This window comes from Oncorhynchus clarkii, chromosome 2, assembly GCF_045791955.1.
Source record: "Oncorhynchus clarkii lewisi isolate Uvic-CL-2024 chromosome 2, UVic_Ocla_1.0, whole genome shotgun sequence".
NCBI classification, from domain to species: domain Eukaryota; kingdom Metazoa; phylum Chordata; class Actinopteri; order Salmoniformes; family Salmonidae; genus Oncorhynchus; species Oncorhynchus clarkii.
This window is the reverse complement of record NC_092148.1, coordinates 92370532-92387100: the sequence shown is the minus strand read 5'-3', so window position 1 is coordinate 92387100 and position 16569 is coordinate 92370532. Positions and strand designations below refer to the sequence as shown.

The 16569-nt window shown below is 46.7% G+C and overlaps 2 protein-coding genes across 3 annotated transcripts in view; one reads left to right on the top strand and one right to left on the bottom strand.

Annotated features, from left to right (window-relative positions):
- Window positions 1–12933, top strand: part of LOC139383186 (tumor protein p53-inducible protein 11-like) — a 92864-nt gene extending 79931 nt beyond the window's left edge. For both annotated transcript variants that reach the window (XM_071127625.1, XM_071127633.1), the window contains exons 3-7: window positions 3766–3824; window positions 3948–3996; window positions 10816–10912; window positions 12274–12375; window positions 12754–12933. In XM_071127625.1, coding sequence (XP_070983726.1) covers window positions 3766–3824; window positions 3948–3996; window positions 10816–10912; window positions 12274–12375; window positions 12754–12890 — 444 coding nt within the window. In that variant the 3' untranslated portion in view covers window positions 12891–12933. The remainder of the gene's footprint in view (window positions 1–3765; window positions 3825–3947; window positions 3997–10815; window positions 10913–12273; window positions 12376–12753) is intronic.
- The window catches only part of LOC139376285 (uncharacterized), a 1125987-nt gene that overhangs the window by 179624 nt on the left and 929794 nt on the right, over window positions 1–16569 (bottom strand). The window lies entirely within an intron of this gene.

Sequence of the window (16569 nt, the reverse complement as noted above, 5' to 3'; positions counted from 1 at the left end):
GAGAAGTAAAGAGATTTCCGAGAGATTCTGGAGAGGCTTTACTAAGGGCAGTGTAAACACAATTGTCTATTTTGAGCTCAACATTCATACCGTAAAAATACTAATAGCAGAGCAATGTTTTTGAAACAGTTGAAATTTATAGACATTCATTGTATTTCAGACATGTTTTATTGAGTTTCCACCTGAAATTGCAAGAAGGGTGTGATTGCGGACCACAATTCTGGGCGTTCCTTTAATCCCAGCCCCTGTGTTAATCCCAGGCCCATGTGTTAATCACGGCCCCTGTGTTAATCCCCTGTGTTAATCCCAGCCCCTGTGTTAATCCCAGCCCCTGTGTTAATCCCCTTTGTTAATCCCAGCCCCTGTGTTAATCCCCTTTGTTAATCCCAGCCCCTGTGTTAATCACAGCCCCTGTGTTAATCCCAGCCCCTGTGTTAATCCCAGCCCCTGTGTTAATCCCATCCCCTGTGTTAATCCCCTTTGTTAATCCCAGCCCCTGTGTTAATCACGGCCCCTGTGTTAATCCCCTTTGTTAATCCCAGCCCCTGTGTTAATCCCCTTTGTTAATCCCAGCCCCTGTGTTAATCCCCTTTGTTAATCCCAGCCCCTGTGTTAATCCCAGGCCCTGTGTTAATCCCCTTTGTTAATCACAGCCCCTGTGTTAATCCCCTTTGTTAATCCCATCCCCTGTGTTAATCCCCTTTGTTAATCCCAGCCCCTGTGTTAATCCCAGCCCCTGTGTTAATCCCAGGCCCTGTGTTAATCACAGCCCCTGTGTTAATCCCCTGTGTTAATCCCAGCCCCTGTGTTAATCCCCTTTGTTAATCCCAGGCCCTGTGTTAATCCCAGGCCCTGTGTTAATCCCAGGCCCTGTGTTAATCCCATCCCCTGTGTTAATCCCCTTTGTTAATCCCAGCCCCTGTGTTAATCCCAGCCCCTGTGTTAATCCCAGCCCCTGTGTTAATTCCAGCCCCTGTGTTAATCCCAGCCCCTGTGTTAATCCCCTTTGTTAATCCCAGGCCCTGTGTTAATCACAGCCCCTGTGTTAATCCCAGCCCCTGTTTTAATCCCAGCCCCTGTGTTAATCCCAGGCCCTGTGTTAATCCCAGCCCCTGTGTTAATCCCCTTTGTTAATCCCAGGCCCTGTGTTAATCCCAGGCCCTGTGTTAATCCCAGGCCCTGTGTTAATTCCAGCCCCTGTGTTAATCCCAGCCCCTGTGTTTATCCCCTTTGTTAATCCCAGGCCCTGTGTTAATCCCAGGCCCTGTGTTAATCCCAGGCCCTGTGTTAATTCCAGCCCCTGTGTTAATTCCAGCCCCTGTGTTAATCCCAGCCCCTGTGTTAATCCCCTTTGTTAATCCCAGCCCCTGTGTTAATCCCAGGCCCTGTGTTAATCCCAGCCCCTGTGTTAATCCCAGCCCCTGTGTTAATCCCAGCCCCTGTGTTAATCCCAGCCCCTGTGTTAATCCCAGCCCCTGTGTTAATTCCAGCCCCTGTGTTAATCCCAGCCCCTGTGTTAATCCCAGGCCCTGTGTTAATCCCAGCCCCTGTGTTAATCCCAGCCCCTGTGTTAATCCCAGCCCCTGTGTTAATCCCAGCCCCTGTGTTAATCCCAGCCCCTGTGTTAATCCCAGCCCCTGTGTTAATCCCAGCCCCTGTGTTAATCCCAGCCCCTGTGTTAATCCCAGCCCCTGTGTTAATCCCATCCCCTGTGTTAATCCCCTTTGTTAATCCCAGCCCCTGTGTTAATCCCAGGCCCTGTGTTAATCCCAGCCCCTGTGTTAATTCCAGCCCCTGTGTTAATCCCAGCCCCTGTCCCCATAGGAGGCCTATTGCTTCTTGCTAGGCAGTCATAGTAAATAAGAGTTTGGTCTTAAATTACTTGCTTGGTTACATTAAAGCTAAAGAAAAAATATTTTCTGCATTTGCAGGACCCCCTTTTTTTCATACTTCTATTGGTCCAGGCGGGAGGCAGGGCTTGACAGTAGGTGGTGTCAATTCACCATAACTTTGGATTCCAACTGCCGATGAACCCCCACAGAAGTAGGGGTGGAGTCTCTCTCTTTCTCTCTCTCATGGACTCACTGTAGAGTGAGTGAGAGTCTCTAGAGAGTGTGTGAGCGTATTTGAGAGACTCAGACAATCACCAGTGAACCCTGTTCTGTTCTGGACAGTTTTCATTGTCCTGACAACCTCAAACCCTTCAAGTTCAAATGCGTAACGTCATCCTCACAGCTCGGGGTCCTGTTCCCCTTTGGGCATATTGATTTCTGTCTGAAATAACAGACCTAATTCATCACTGGTCCAGTCTTGTCTCATCGCTGCAACTCCCGTACGCACTCCGGGGAGAGGCGAAGGTCGAGAGCCATGCCTCTTTAGGAAACACAACCCTGCCAAGCCACACTGCTTCTTGACACACTGCTTCTTGACACACTGCTTCTTGACACACTGCTTCTTGACACACTGCTTCTTGACACACTTGCTTGCATAACCCAGAAAAATGACTTGTGTCCTGCACAAAGTAGATATCCTAACCGACTTGCCAAAACTATAGTTTGTTAACAAGAAATTTGTGGAGTGGTTGAAAAAACAAGTTTTAATGACTCCAACCTAAGTGTATGTAAACTTCCGACTTCAACTGTACATACAGACACACACCTGCCCAGTTCCTACTGCCGATTTAAAGCGTGATATGAATTCATGTCAGTGAATTATCATGGGTTCTTCACTAAAAGACCATCTTATAGACTAGTAAAATAGCAATGAATCTGCTGAAAAGTTGTTTTTGCTTTTTCCACAGTGATGACATAATGCTTTGTGCTGGGTTCTATTATTTGTTACTTTTACTTGTTATTTTTATTTCTTATTCGTATTTAAAAAAAATAAAAAAAATAAAAAAATATATATATATAACCAACAATGCAGTTTAAAAAATGTGTGTGTGTGTGTGTGTGTGTGTGTGTGTGTGTGTGTGTGTGCACACACTATATATACATACACACACTATATATATATATATATATATATATATATATATATATATATATATATATATTTAAACTGCATTGTTGGTTAGGGACTCGTAAGTAAGCATTTCACTGTGATACCTGTTGTATTCATCTCATCTGACTAATACAGTAGATTTTATTTGTCTGTTTTTAAGGATCATGTGAATTTTATTAGCATTTATAGACACCTTGCAGGGAAAAATGTATACTGCATGTGTCTTCAGTTTAGGGTTAGTTACTGTAATGAGGCATTGGCTCTGTAAATGTTTGGTATGAAATGTACTCATGTCGTGCCATCTGTGTTGACATGCTGGGTTCCACAATGCTGCACAGAATTTAGTTCATTTATGACTAAACAATCATCTGATGTGTTATCCTCATTAGGGGCGTGTGCGACGTCCCCATTAGGGGCGCGGGCGACGTCCCCATTAGGGGCGCGGGCTCTATCAATGTAAAGCTCCATTCTTTGTCTGTGACGTGTGTACGAGTGGTGTGTATGGGTGATGAAGAGCTAATTGCTAATCATTGCTAAATTAGATTTTTCTGTTAAATATAGTTTGTGATTAATCCAAGACCTTGTGGATGGTGCATCTGCTTCCGTGTGTTTTTGTTTTTAATTTTATTTTATGGGGTGTCTGCTTCCTCTTAATCTGTCAGGTTCCTCCTCGATAGACCTATAACTAGCTCTAATTAGAAAACGTCTTAATGATCCGCTCTTTCTATTTCTGTCTCTCTCTCTCTTTCTCTCTCCTCACAGCTCAGTCAGATGCTGGGGAATGACATCAAGTATCAGGTGCGAGAGCCTGTTGGTCTAAGGTGAGAGAACACACCAGAGAACTGGGGGGTGGGGGGTGTATAATTTTACTGTCAGATGATCAAATCTATTTTAATTGCAGTTTTTGGGTAAATCAATCTCTGTATGTAATTGTCTCTCTACAGGCTCTGGATCGCCGTCTCTGCGTTTGCCTTCACAGTTATGGCCTTGATGGTGAGTGTCTCGATGACCTGGGTTCTAGCCACGCTCAGAAACTTCTGCAATGATGATTCTGATGTATAGAGAGTCACATTGGCCATTTAGAACCCAGAGGAGCGGTTTAGAGCCTATAGGAGCGGTATAGAACCCAGAGGAGCGGTTTAGAACCCAGAGGAGCGGTTTAGAACCCAGAGGAGCGGTTTAGAACCTATAGGAGCGGTTTAGAGCCCAGGGGAGCGGTTTAGAGCCCAGGGGAGCGGTTTAGAGCCCAGGGGAGCGGTTTAGAGCCCAGAGGAGCGGTTTAGAGCCCAGAGGAGCTGTTTAGAGCTATAGGTGGGGGGGTGGGTGTGTAAGTTAAGACTTTAAAACATTTTATTTTACATTAAACATCACACCGTCAAGGGAAATATACAGTACCAGTCAAAAGTTTGGACACCTACTCATTTAACATTTAAAACTATTTTTACATTGTAGAACTAAGGGAAAGGGGGGGATACCTAGTCAGTTGTACAACTGAATGAGTACAACTGAAATGTGTCTTCCGCATTTAACCCTACCCCTCAATCAGAGAGGTGCAGGGGGGGGGGGGGGGGGGGGCTGCCTTAATCAACATCCACGTCTTCAGTGCCCCGGGGAACTGTGGGTTATAACGAAGACCTCAAAACTATAAAATTACACATATGGAATCATGTAGTAACCAAAAAAGTGTTAAACAAATTAAAATATATCGCTATGCTATCTCTCTATGGGGACACCGCTACGCTATCTCTCTATGGGGACACCGCTACGCTATCTCTCTATGGGGACACCGCTACGCTATCTCTCTATGGGGACACCGCTACGCTATCTCTCTATGGGGACACCGCTACGCTATCTCTCTATGGGGACACCGCTACGCTATCTCTCTATGGGGACACCGCTACGCTATCTCTCTATGGGGACACCGCTACGCTATCTCTCTATGGGGACACCGCTACGCTATCTCTCTATGGGGACACCGCTACGCTATCTCTCTATGGGGACACCGCTACGCTATCTCTCTATGGGGACACCGCTACGCTATCTCTCTATGGGGACACCGCTACGCTATCTCTCTATGGGGACACCGCTACGCTATCTCTCTATGGGGACACCGCTACGCTATCTCTCTATGGGGACACCGCTACGCTATCTCTCTATGGGGACACCGCTACGCTATCTCTCTATGGGGACACCGCTACGCTATCTCTCTATGGGGACACCGCTACGCTATCTCTCTATGGGGACACCGCTACGCTATCTCTATGGGGACACCGCTACGCTATCTCTATGGGGACACTGCTACGCTAGCTCTATGGGGACACTGCTACGCTATCTCTCTAAATCAAATCAAATCAAATCAAATCAAATTTTATTTGTCACATACACATGGTTAGCAGATGTTAATGCGAGTGTAGCGAAATGCTTGTGCTTCTAGTTCCGACAATGCAGTAATAACAAGTAATCTAACTAACAATTCCAAAACTACTGTCTTGTACACAGTGTAAGGGGATAAAGAATATGTACATAAGGATATATGAATGAGTGATGGTACAGAGCAGCATAGGCAAGATACAGTAGATGGTATCGGGTACAGTATGTACAAATGAGATGAGTATGTAAACAAAGTGGCATAGTATAGTATAAAGTGGCTAGTGATACATGTATTACATAAGGATACCATCGATGATATAGAGTACAGTATATACGTATGCATATGAGATGAATAATGTAGGGTAAGTAACATTTATATAAGGTAGCATTGTTTAAAGTGGCTAGTGATATATTTACATCATTTCCCATCAATTCCCATTATTAAAGTGGCTGGAGTTGAGTCAGTGTCAGTGTGTTGGCAGCAGCCACTCAGTGTTAGTGGTGGCTGTTTAACAGTCTGATGGCCTTGAGATAGAAGCTGTTTTTCAGTCTCTCGGTCCCAGCTTTGATGCACCTGTACTGACCTCGCCTTCTGGATGATAGCGGGGTGAACAGGCAGTGGCTCGGGTGGTTGATGTCCTTGATGATCTTTATGGCCTTCCTGTGACATCGGGTGGTGTAGGTGTCCTGGAGGGCAGGTAGTTTGCCCCCGGTGATGCGTTGTGCAGACCTCACTACCCTCTGGAGAGCCTTACGGTTGAGGGCGGTGCAGTTGCCATACCAGGCGGTGATACAGCCCGCCAGGATGCTCTCGATTGTGCATCTGTAGAAGTTTGTGAGTGCTTTTGGTGACAAGCCAAATTTCTTCAGCCTCCTGAGGTTGAAGAGGCGCTGCTGCGCCTTCTTCACGATGCTGTCTGAGTGAGTGGACCAATTCAGTTTGTCTGTGATGTGTATGCCGAGGAACTTAAAACTTGCTACCCTCTCCACTACTGTTCCATCGATGTGGATAGGGGGGTGTTCCCTCTGCTGTTTCCTGAAGTCCACAATCATCTCCTTAGTTTTGTTGACGTTGAGTGTGAGGTTGTTTTCCTGACACCACACTCCGAGGGCCCTCACCTCCTCCCTGTAGGCCGTCTCATCGTTGTTGGTAATCAAGCCTACCACTGTTGTGTCGTCCGCAAACTTGATGATTGAGTTGGAGGCGTGCGTGGCCACGCAGTCGTGGGTGAACAGGGAGTACAGGAGAGGGCTCAGAACGCAACCTTGTGGGGCCCCAGTGTTGAGGATCAGCGGGGAGGAGATGTTGTTGCCTACCCTCACCACCTGGGGGCGGCCCGTCAGGAAGTCCAGTACCCAGTTGCACAGGGCGGGGTCGAGACCCAGGGTCTCGAGCTTGATGACGAGCTTGGAGGGTACTATGGTGTTGAATGCCGAGCTGTAGTCGATGAACAGCATTCTCACATAGGTATTCCTCTTGTCCAGATGGGTTAGGGCAGTGTGCAGTGTGGTTGAGATTGCATCGTCTGTGGACCTATTTGGGCGGTAAGCAAATTGGAGTGGGTCTAGGGTGTCAGGTAGGGTGGAGGTGATATGGTCCTTGACTAGTCTCTCAAAGCACTTCATGATGACGGATGTGAGTGCTACGGGGCGGTAGTCATTTAGCTCAGTTACCTTAGCTTTCTTGGGAACAGGAACAATGGTGGCCCTCTTGAAGCATGTGGGAACAGCAGACTGGTATAGGGATTGATTGAATATGTCCGTAAACACACCGGCCAGCTGGTCTGCGCATGCTCTGAGGGCGCGGCTGGGGATGCCATCTGGGCCTGCAGCCTTGCGAGGGTTAACACGTTTAAATGTCTTACTCACCTCGGCTGCAGTGAAGGAGAGACCGCATGTTTTCGTTGCAGGCCGTGTCAGTGGCACTGTATTGTCCTCAAAGCGGGCAAAAAAGTTATTTAGTCTGCCTGGGAGCAAGACATCCTGGTCCGTGACTGGGCTGGGTTTCTTCCTGTAGTCCGTGATTGACTGTAGACCCTGCCACATGCCTCTTGTGTCTGAGCCGTTGAATTGAGATTCTACTTTGTCTCTGTACTGGCGCTTAGCTTGTTTGATAGCCTTGCGGAGGGAATAGCTGCACTGTTTGTATTCGGTCATGTTACCAGACACCTTGCCCTGATTAAAAGCAGTGGTTCGCGCTTTCAGTTTCACACGAATGCTGCCATCAATCCACGGTTTCTGGTTAGGGAATGTTTTAATCGTTGCTATGGGAACGACATCTTCAACGCACGTTCTAATGAACTCGCACACCGAATCAGCGTATTCGTCAATGTTGTTATCTGACGCAATACGAAACATCTCCCAGTCCACGTGATGGAAGCAGTCTTGGAGTGTGGAGTCAGCTTGGTCGGACCAGCGTTGGACAGACCTCAGCGTGGGAGCCTCTTGTTTTAGTTTCTGTCTGTAGGCAGGGATCAACAAAATGGAGTCGTGGTCAGCTTTTCCGAAAGGGGGGCGGGGCAGGGCCTTATATGCGTCGCGGAAGTTAGAGTAACAATGGTCCAAGGTCTTTCCTCCCCTGGTTGCGCAATCGATATGCTGATAAAATTTGGGGAGTCTTGTTTTCAGATTAGCCTTGTTAAAATCCCCAGCTACAATGAATGCAGCCTCCGGATAAATTGTTTCCAGTTTGCAGAGAGTTAAATAAAGTTCGTTCAGAGCCATCGATGTGTCTGCTTGGGGGGGGATATATACGGCTGTGATTATAATCGAAGAGAATTCTCTTGGTAGATAATGCGGTCTACATTTGATTGTGAGGAATTCTAAATCAGGTGAACAGAAGGATTTGAGTTCCTGTATGTTTCTTTCATCGCACCATGTCACGTTAGTCATAAGGCATACGCCCCCGCCCCTCTTTTTACCAGAAAGATGTTTTTTCCTGTCTGCGCGATGCGTGGAGAAACCTGTTGGCTGCACCGCTTCGGATAGCGTCTCTCCAGTAAGCCACGTTTCCGTGAAGCAAAGAACGTTACAGTCTCTGATGTCCCTCTGGAATGCTACCCTTGCTCGGATTTCATCAACCTTGTTGTCAAGAGACTGGACATTGGCAAGAAGAATGCTAGGGAGTGGTGCGCGCTGTGCCCGTCTCCGGAGTCTGACCAGAAGACCGCCTCGTTTCCCTCTCTTTCGGAGTCGTTTTTTTGGGTCGCTGCATAGGATCCACTCCGTTGTCCTGTTTGTAAGGCAGAACACAGGATCCGCGTCGCGAAAAACATATTCTTGGTCGTACTGATGGTGAGTTGATGCTGATCTTATATTCAGTAGTTCTTCTCGACTGTATGTAATGAAACCTAAGATGACCTGGGGTACTAATGTAAGAAATAACACGTAAAAAAAAAAAAAACTGCATAGTTTCCTAGGAACGCGAAGCGAGGCGGCCATCTCTGTCGGCGCCGGAAGTGTGGGGACACTGCTACGCTATCTCTCTATGGGGACACGGCTACGCTATCTCTCTATGGGGACACGGCTACGCTATCTCTCTATGGGGACACGGCTACGCTATCTCTCTATGGGGACACCGCTACGCTATCTCTCTATGGGGACACCGCTACGCTATCTCTCTATGGGGACACCGCTACGCTATCTCTCTATGGGGACACCGCTACGCTATCTCTCTATGGGGACACCGCTACGCTATCTCTATGGGGACACCGCTACGCTATCTCTCTATGGGGACACCGCTACGCTATCTCTATGGGGACACCGCTACGCTAGCTCTATGGGGACACTGCTACGCTAGCTCTATGGGGACACTGCTACGCTATCTCTCTATGGGGACACTGCTACGCTATCTCTCTATGGGGACACGGCTACGCTATCTCTCTATGGGGACACCTGGGAGGAACAGCTGTGCCTTTGTCTGCAACCTAAATTTAAGTGGAGCTGAATTGTCTTCATTATCTAGTAGTGGAGCTGAATGGCCTTACTGGGGGGGAGGACAGGAAAACAAAAATAGTTTGTTTTTTCTAGTAAATGAAGTTGTCCTCTGTTCAATGCTGGTGGAACTAGCCTGGTGACTTTGGGATAAACAGAACTAGCTTTCATGGAGCGTTAGTTAACACAGCTGCACAGAGCATCGCTGCCTAACCAGAAACTATACCCCATTGTATTACTACAACGGTTCATTTTGTTCATGTTGCACAGTCTGTTCATTGCTGCTGCTGTATTTGAGAGCGGAGCTGGCTGTAGTTGAGAGAGCGGAGCTGGCTTTAGTTGAGAGAGCGGAGCTGGCTTTAGTTGAGAGAGCGGAGCTGGCTGTAGTTGAGAGCGAGAGGAGCTGGCTGTAGTTGAGAGAGAGAGGAGCTGGCTGTAGTTGAGAGAGAGAGGAGATGGCTGTAGTTGAGAGAGAGAGGAGCTGGCTGTAGTTGAGAGAGAGAGAGGAGCTGGCTGTAGTTGAGAGAAAGAGGAGCTGGCTGTAGTTGAGAGAGAGAGAGGAGCTGGCTGTAGTTGAGAGAGAGAGAGGAGCTGGCTGTAGTTGAGAGAGAGAGAGAGGAGCTGGCTGTAGTTGAGAGAGAGAGAGAGGAGCTGGCTGTAGTTGAGAGAGAGAGAGAGGAGCTGGCTGTAGTTGAGAGAGAGAGAGAGAGGAGCTGGTTGTAGTTGAGAGAGAGAGGAGCTGGTTGTAGTTGAGAGAGAGAGGAGCTGGCTGTAGTTGAGAGAGAGAGGAGCTGGCTGTAGTTGAGAGAGAGAGGAGCTGGCTGTAGTTGAGAGAGAGAGGAACTGGCTATAGTTGAGAGAGAGAGAGGAGCTGGCTATAGTTGAGAGAGAGAGGAGCTGGCTGTAGTTGAGAGAGAGAGGAGCTGGCTGTAGTTGAGAGAGAGAGGAGCTGGCTGTAGTTGAGAGAGAGAGGAGCTGGCTGTAGTTGAGAGAGAGAGGAGCTGGCTGTAGTTGAGAGAGAGAGGAGCTGGCTGTAGTTGAGAGAGAGAGGAGCTGGCTGTAGTTGAGAGAGAGAGGAGCTGGCTGTAGTTGAGAGAGAGAGGAGCTGGCTGTAGTTGAGAGAGAGAGGAGCTGGCTGTAGTTGAGAGAGAGAGGAGCTGGCTGTAGTTGAGAGAGAGAGGAGCTGGCTGTAGTTGAGAGAGAGAGGAGCTGGCTGTAGTTGAGAGAGAGAGGAGCTGGCTGTAGTTGAGAGAGAGAGGAGCTGGCTGTAGTTGAGAGAGAGAGGAGCTGGCTGTAGTTGAGAGAGAGAGGAGCTGGCTGTAGTTGAGAGAGAGAGGAGCTGGCTGTAGTTGAGAGAGAGAGGAGCTGGCTGTAGTTGAGAGAGAGAGGAGCTGGCTGTAGTTGAGAGAGAGGAGCTGGCTGTATTTAGACAGGCAGTGCTCCCCCCCCCCCCGCTATAGTGCATGCTGTGTAGTATATAAGTGTTGTCCTCTCTCTCTCTCTCTGCAGGCCCTGGTGTGTCCCAACCAGCTCTATGAGGTGGTGTTTGAAGAAGAGATCAGCAACACCAGCATCTCCATCAGGCTCTATGGAGGAGCACTACTCAGTCAGTACACTCACACACACACACACACACACACACACACACACACACACACACACACTGCTATTTCCTTGTGCTGTTCATCTGCATCTGCAGTATACACTGTCTCACGCACACACACACACACACACACACACACACACACACACACACACACACACACACATTTGAGATTGCGTCTTCTCTGGATCTGTTGGGGTGGTATGTGAATTGGAGTGGGTCTTGGGTTTCTAGGATGATGGTGTTGATGTGAGCCATTACCAGCCTTTCTAAGCACTTCATGGCTACTACGGGTCTGTAGTCATTTAGGCAGGTTACCTTCGCATTCTTGGGCACAGGGACTCTGATGGTCTGCTTGAAACATGTAGGTATTACAGACTCGGTCAGGGAGAGGTTGAAAATGTCAGTGAAGACACTTGCCAGTTGGTCCACCCATGCTCTGAGTACACGACCTGGTAATCCGTCTGGCCAGCTGCCTTGTGAATGTTGACCTCTTTAAAGGTCATTATGGAGAAATAGTGAAATTACCCTGCGACTACTAAGGTCTTTATGGAGAGCTCTCGCTAGGGGGCCCCCAACCCAATCTCCCATGGCAAAAACCTCCCTCCCTCTAGGGGGCCCCCAACCCAAGGTAGACCGGCCCTGGACCTGACTGTCTAGATTCTAGATTATGGATGATAACATGAGTCCTGAAATTAAGTTTTTGTTGATATTGTATGTAGATGGGTGTTATGAAGAATGCCCAGTGAATGAAGATGGGGGTATAGTTTTCAGCTTTATGAAGAATGAAGATGGGGGTATAGTTTTCAGCTTTATGAAGAATGAAGATGGGGGTATAGTTTTCAGCTTTATGAAGAATGAAGATGGGGGTATAGTTTTCAGCTTTATGAAGAATGAAGATGGGGGTATAGTTTTCAGCTTTATGAAGAATGAAGATGGGGGTATAGTTTTCAGCTTTATGAAGAATGAAGATGGGGGTATAGTTTTCAGCTTTATGAAGAATGAAGATGGGGGTATAGTTTTCAGCTTTATGAAGAATGAAGATGGGGGTATAGTTTTCAGCTTTATGAAGAATGAAGATGGGGGTATAGTTTTCAGCTTTATGAAGATGGGGGTATAGTTTTCAGCTTTATGAAGAATGAAGATGGGGGTATAGTTTTCAGCTTTATTTAGATTTGGGATAGGAATGTCTCCATACCATTTGGCCCGTCTCCCGTTATCTCTTTGACCCCTAACCTCTGACCGATGGCATTTCCTCCCACAGTTCTATCCCTCATCTTATGGAATGGGTTGTATAAACACAAGAGAAGGTCATCATTCAATGGACTGAACTATAACCCATGACCTCTGACCCCCCTCTCCAGGTCTATCCCTCATCTTGTGGAATGGTGTGTATACACAGGAGAAGGTCATCATTCAATGGACTCTGCTCAGTGAGGCATGCTACTTTGCTGTCCAGTTTTTAGGTGAGAGCACACATTCTTTTCATATTGGTATTTAATATATAAATTCATGCTTATGCTGCAAACCTATTACCGTATATTATTATTATTCAATGAGCCTTATTGCTCTATGTCATGTTGTCCAATCTGCCCACCTTCTTCAGATTGTGTAATACGCTAATGGCTCCCTCTAGTGTTGGAGACGTAGTAGTATTGTTTGGAGTCTGGCTCAGATACCGCTGTTGAAAAGTCAGTTATTAACGATGAGGGATTATATCTCCGTGACTGAGTGTCGTCCGTTATCTATCTATCAGTCAGTCCGTCCGTCTCTTTATGTGAGAGAGAGGGAGTTTTATTGTTATTTTTGTTTGTTACTGTCGTCTCAACCCTGTCTTGTTGCAGTTACGTCTGTCACCCTGGTGGAGATGGGCTCGTTGCCCAACGCTGCCGTCCTCCTCCTCCTCAGCCGGGTGCTCTTCCTCCTGGTCACTCTCTTCTATTACTACCACCTGGGGAGAGGACGAGCCAAGAAGATCTGAGATGGAGGGAGGGGAGGAGAGAGGACGAGCCAAGATGATCTGTGAGCAGGGAGGGGAGGGGACGGAGGCCATGGGGGGGGGGCTTATCAGGGATGTGATGTAGGGGCTTATCAGGGAGGTGATGTGGGGGCGGGGCTTATCAGGGATGTGATGTAGGGGCTTATCAGGGAGGTGATGTGGGGGCGGGGCTTATCAGGGATGTGTTGTAGGGGCTTATCAGGGAGGTGATGTAGGGGCTTATCAGGGAGGTGATGTGGGGGCGGGGCTTATCAGGGATGTGTTGTAGGGGCTTATCAGGGAGGTGATGTAGGGGCTTATCAGGGAGGTGATGTGGGGGCGGGGCTTATCAGGGAGGTGATGTAGGGGCTTATCAGGGATGTGATGCGGGTGTGGGAGGTGCTTCCCTGATAAGCCCCGCCCCCACATCACCTCCCACACATCTCATTTGTTCTCTATATGGAAATGAGAAAGGGTCTGATTGTGAGCTGGGAGATTGTTGTCGTCCTCCAAACACTGTACTCTACTCGTGTGTGTGTGTGTGTGTGTGTGTGTGTGTGTGTGTGTGTGTGTAGGGGGGGTTCTGTGTAAAAACAACAAAAAAAAGTGTGTATTCATTTGAAGTAATGTTTTTCTTGTACAGTATCTTCCTTCCGCTCAGTCATGTGACTTAGTGCATACGTCCCAAATAACAACCTATTTCCTATGTAGTGCACTGTATAGGTAGTGCACTACCTTTGAGCAAAAGTAGAGTCGTATGGGCCCAGTAGTGCACTGTATAGGTAGTGCACTACCTTTGAGCAAAAGTAGAGTCGTATGGGCCCTGTAGTGCACTGTATAGGTAGTGCACTACCTTTGAGCAAAAGTAGAGTCGTATGGGCCCTGTAGTGCACTGTATAGGTAGTGCACTACCTTTGAGAAAAAGTAGAGTCGTATGGGCCCTGTAGTGCACTGTATAGGTAGTGCACTACCTTTGAGAAAAAGTAGAGTCGTATGGGCCCAGTAGTGCACTGTATAGGTAGTGCACTACCTTTGAGCAAAAGTAGAGTCGTATGGGCCCTGTAGTGCACTGTATAGGTAGTGCACTACCTTTGAGCAAAAGTAGAGTCGTATGGGCCCTGTAGTGCACTGTATAGGAAATAAGTAGTTTTTTTTGGGGACCGATCCAAGATGTACAGAGTAATTTAAAACACTATACTGTATTAGTATGTAGTCATTTGAATGTTTTTTTTGTTTTTGTTGTTCAAATGTGATCTTTTGGTAGTTTCATTTTGAATATACTGTAGTCTCAAGGACAAAGAGTTTGTTAGTTTAAAGATGTTCCATTTTTATGGTGTTGGTTGGTTGGTGACGTTGTTACTGCTCCTGTGCACTAAGGTGAAACCTGGATATATTTGCTCTCTCTCTCTCTCTCTGTCACGTGTTTATCTGTTTCAGCTGTTCATTTAACCAGCAGAATGTCCGCTATAGGTAGAAGATGGTAAGGCAGAGCGGTACAGTAAAATAGAATCACACTAATTCAAATAAAATATCTAGAACACAGACATTTCAAGTCGACCGTGTTCTGTTTATATGATCAGACCTGCTGCCCTTGTCTCTAAACTGAAAGGTGATCTGACCTGCTGCCCTTGTCTCTAAACTGAAAGGTGATCTGACCTGCTGCCCTTGTCTCTAAACTGAAAGGTGATCTGACCTGCTGCCCTTGTCTCTAAACTGAAAGGTGATCTGACCTGCTCCCTTGTCTCTAAACTGAAAGGTGATCTGACCTGCTGCCCTTGTCTCTAAACTGAAAGGTGATCTGACCTGCTGCCCTTGTCTCTAAACTGAAAAGTGATCAGACCTGCTGCCCTTGTCTCTAAACTGAAAGGTGATCTGACCTGCTGCCCTTGTCTCTAAACTGAAAGGTGATCTGACCTGCTGCCCTTGTCTCTAAACTGAAAGGTGATCTGACCTGCTGCCCTTGTCTCTAAACTGAAAGGTGATCTGACCTGCTGCCCTTGTCTCTAAACTGAAAGGTGATCTGACCTGCTCCCTTGTCTCTAAACTGAAAGGTGATCTGACCTGCTGCCCTTGTCTCTAAACTGAAAGGTGATCTGACCTGCTCCTTTGTCTCTAAACTGAAAGGTGATCTGACCTGCTGCCCTTGTCTCTAAACTGAAAGGTGATCTGACCTGCTGCCCTTGTCTCTAAACTGAAAGGTGATCAGACCTGCTGCCCTTGTCTCTAAACTGAAAGGTGATCTGACCTGCTGCCCTTGTCTCTAAACTGAAAGGTGATCTGACCTGCTGCCCTTGTCTCTAAACTGAAAGGTGATCTGACCTGCTGCCCTTGTCTCTAAACTGAAAGGTGATCAGACCTGCTGCCCTTGTCTCTAAACTGAAAGGTGATCAGACCTACTGCCCTTGTCTCTAAACTGAAAGGTGATCTGACCTGCTGCCGTTGTCTCTAAACTGAAAGGTTATCTGACCTGCTGCCCTTGTCTCTAAACTGAAAGGTGATCTGACCTGCTGCCCTTGTCTCTAAACTGAAAGGTGATCTGACCTGCTGCCCTTGTCTCTAAACTGAAAGGTGATCTGACCTGCTGCCCTTGTCTCTAAACTGAAAGGTGATCTGACCTGCTGCCCTTGTCTCTAAACTGAAAAGTGATCTGACCTGCTGCTCTTGTCTCTAAACTGAAAGGTGATCTGACCTGCTGCCCTTGTCTCTAAACTGAAAGGTGATCCGACCTGCTCATGGTGAAGCCATCGTCCAGCTGACAGACCGGTATAATGTGTGGATCAGCATCTAGATATATATTCTGTCTGTTCTTAATGCCGCGTCGGAACACTGAGGGAGGTCTCAGGTCCGCTTTTCAGTCTGTCCAATGGGCATAGAGAACGCATACTGTACATGATAGAGATGCCTCATCCTCTAACGTGATATTGAGGGTGAGCTGACGATATGAAGCGCGTCGGGAATAGACATTTTTCAGGGATGATCACCTTTTTAATTCAGCAAGTTTTTCTTGAAGGTCAATTCCACTCCCAAAATTATATTTTGTTGTATTTGTTTCATTAGTCCACTGTTGATACAGTCCCCCAAAAAATGTTTTGCAGTGCAGCAATCAAGTTTTCAAGATATAGAGCTTTGAAAACGCTAATTGTCACTTGCCACCATCAATCAGCCTACTGTATAATTACACTGAAATATTTAGAATGTATGCAAAAGTTTAACTTGAACATAATGTCACATGCTTCATAAACATAATGTCACATGCTTCATAAACATAATGTCACATGCTTCATAAACATAATGTCACATGCTTCATAAACATAATGTCACATGCTTCATAAACATAATGTCACATGCTTCATAAACATAATGTCACATGCTTCATAAACATAATGTCACATGCTTCATAAACATAATGTCACATGCTTCATAAACATAATGTCACATGCTTCATAAACATAATGTCACATGCTTCATAAACATAATGTCACATGCTTCATAAACATAATGTCACATGCTTCATAAACATAATGTCACATGCTTCATAAACATAATGTCACATGCTTCATAAACATAATGTCACATGCTTCATAAACATAATGTCACATGCTTCATAAACATAATGTCACATGCTTCATAAACATAATGTCACATGCTTCATAAACAACAGGGGTAGATTTAAGTAAGCATT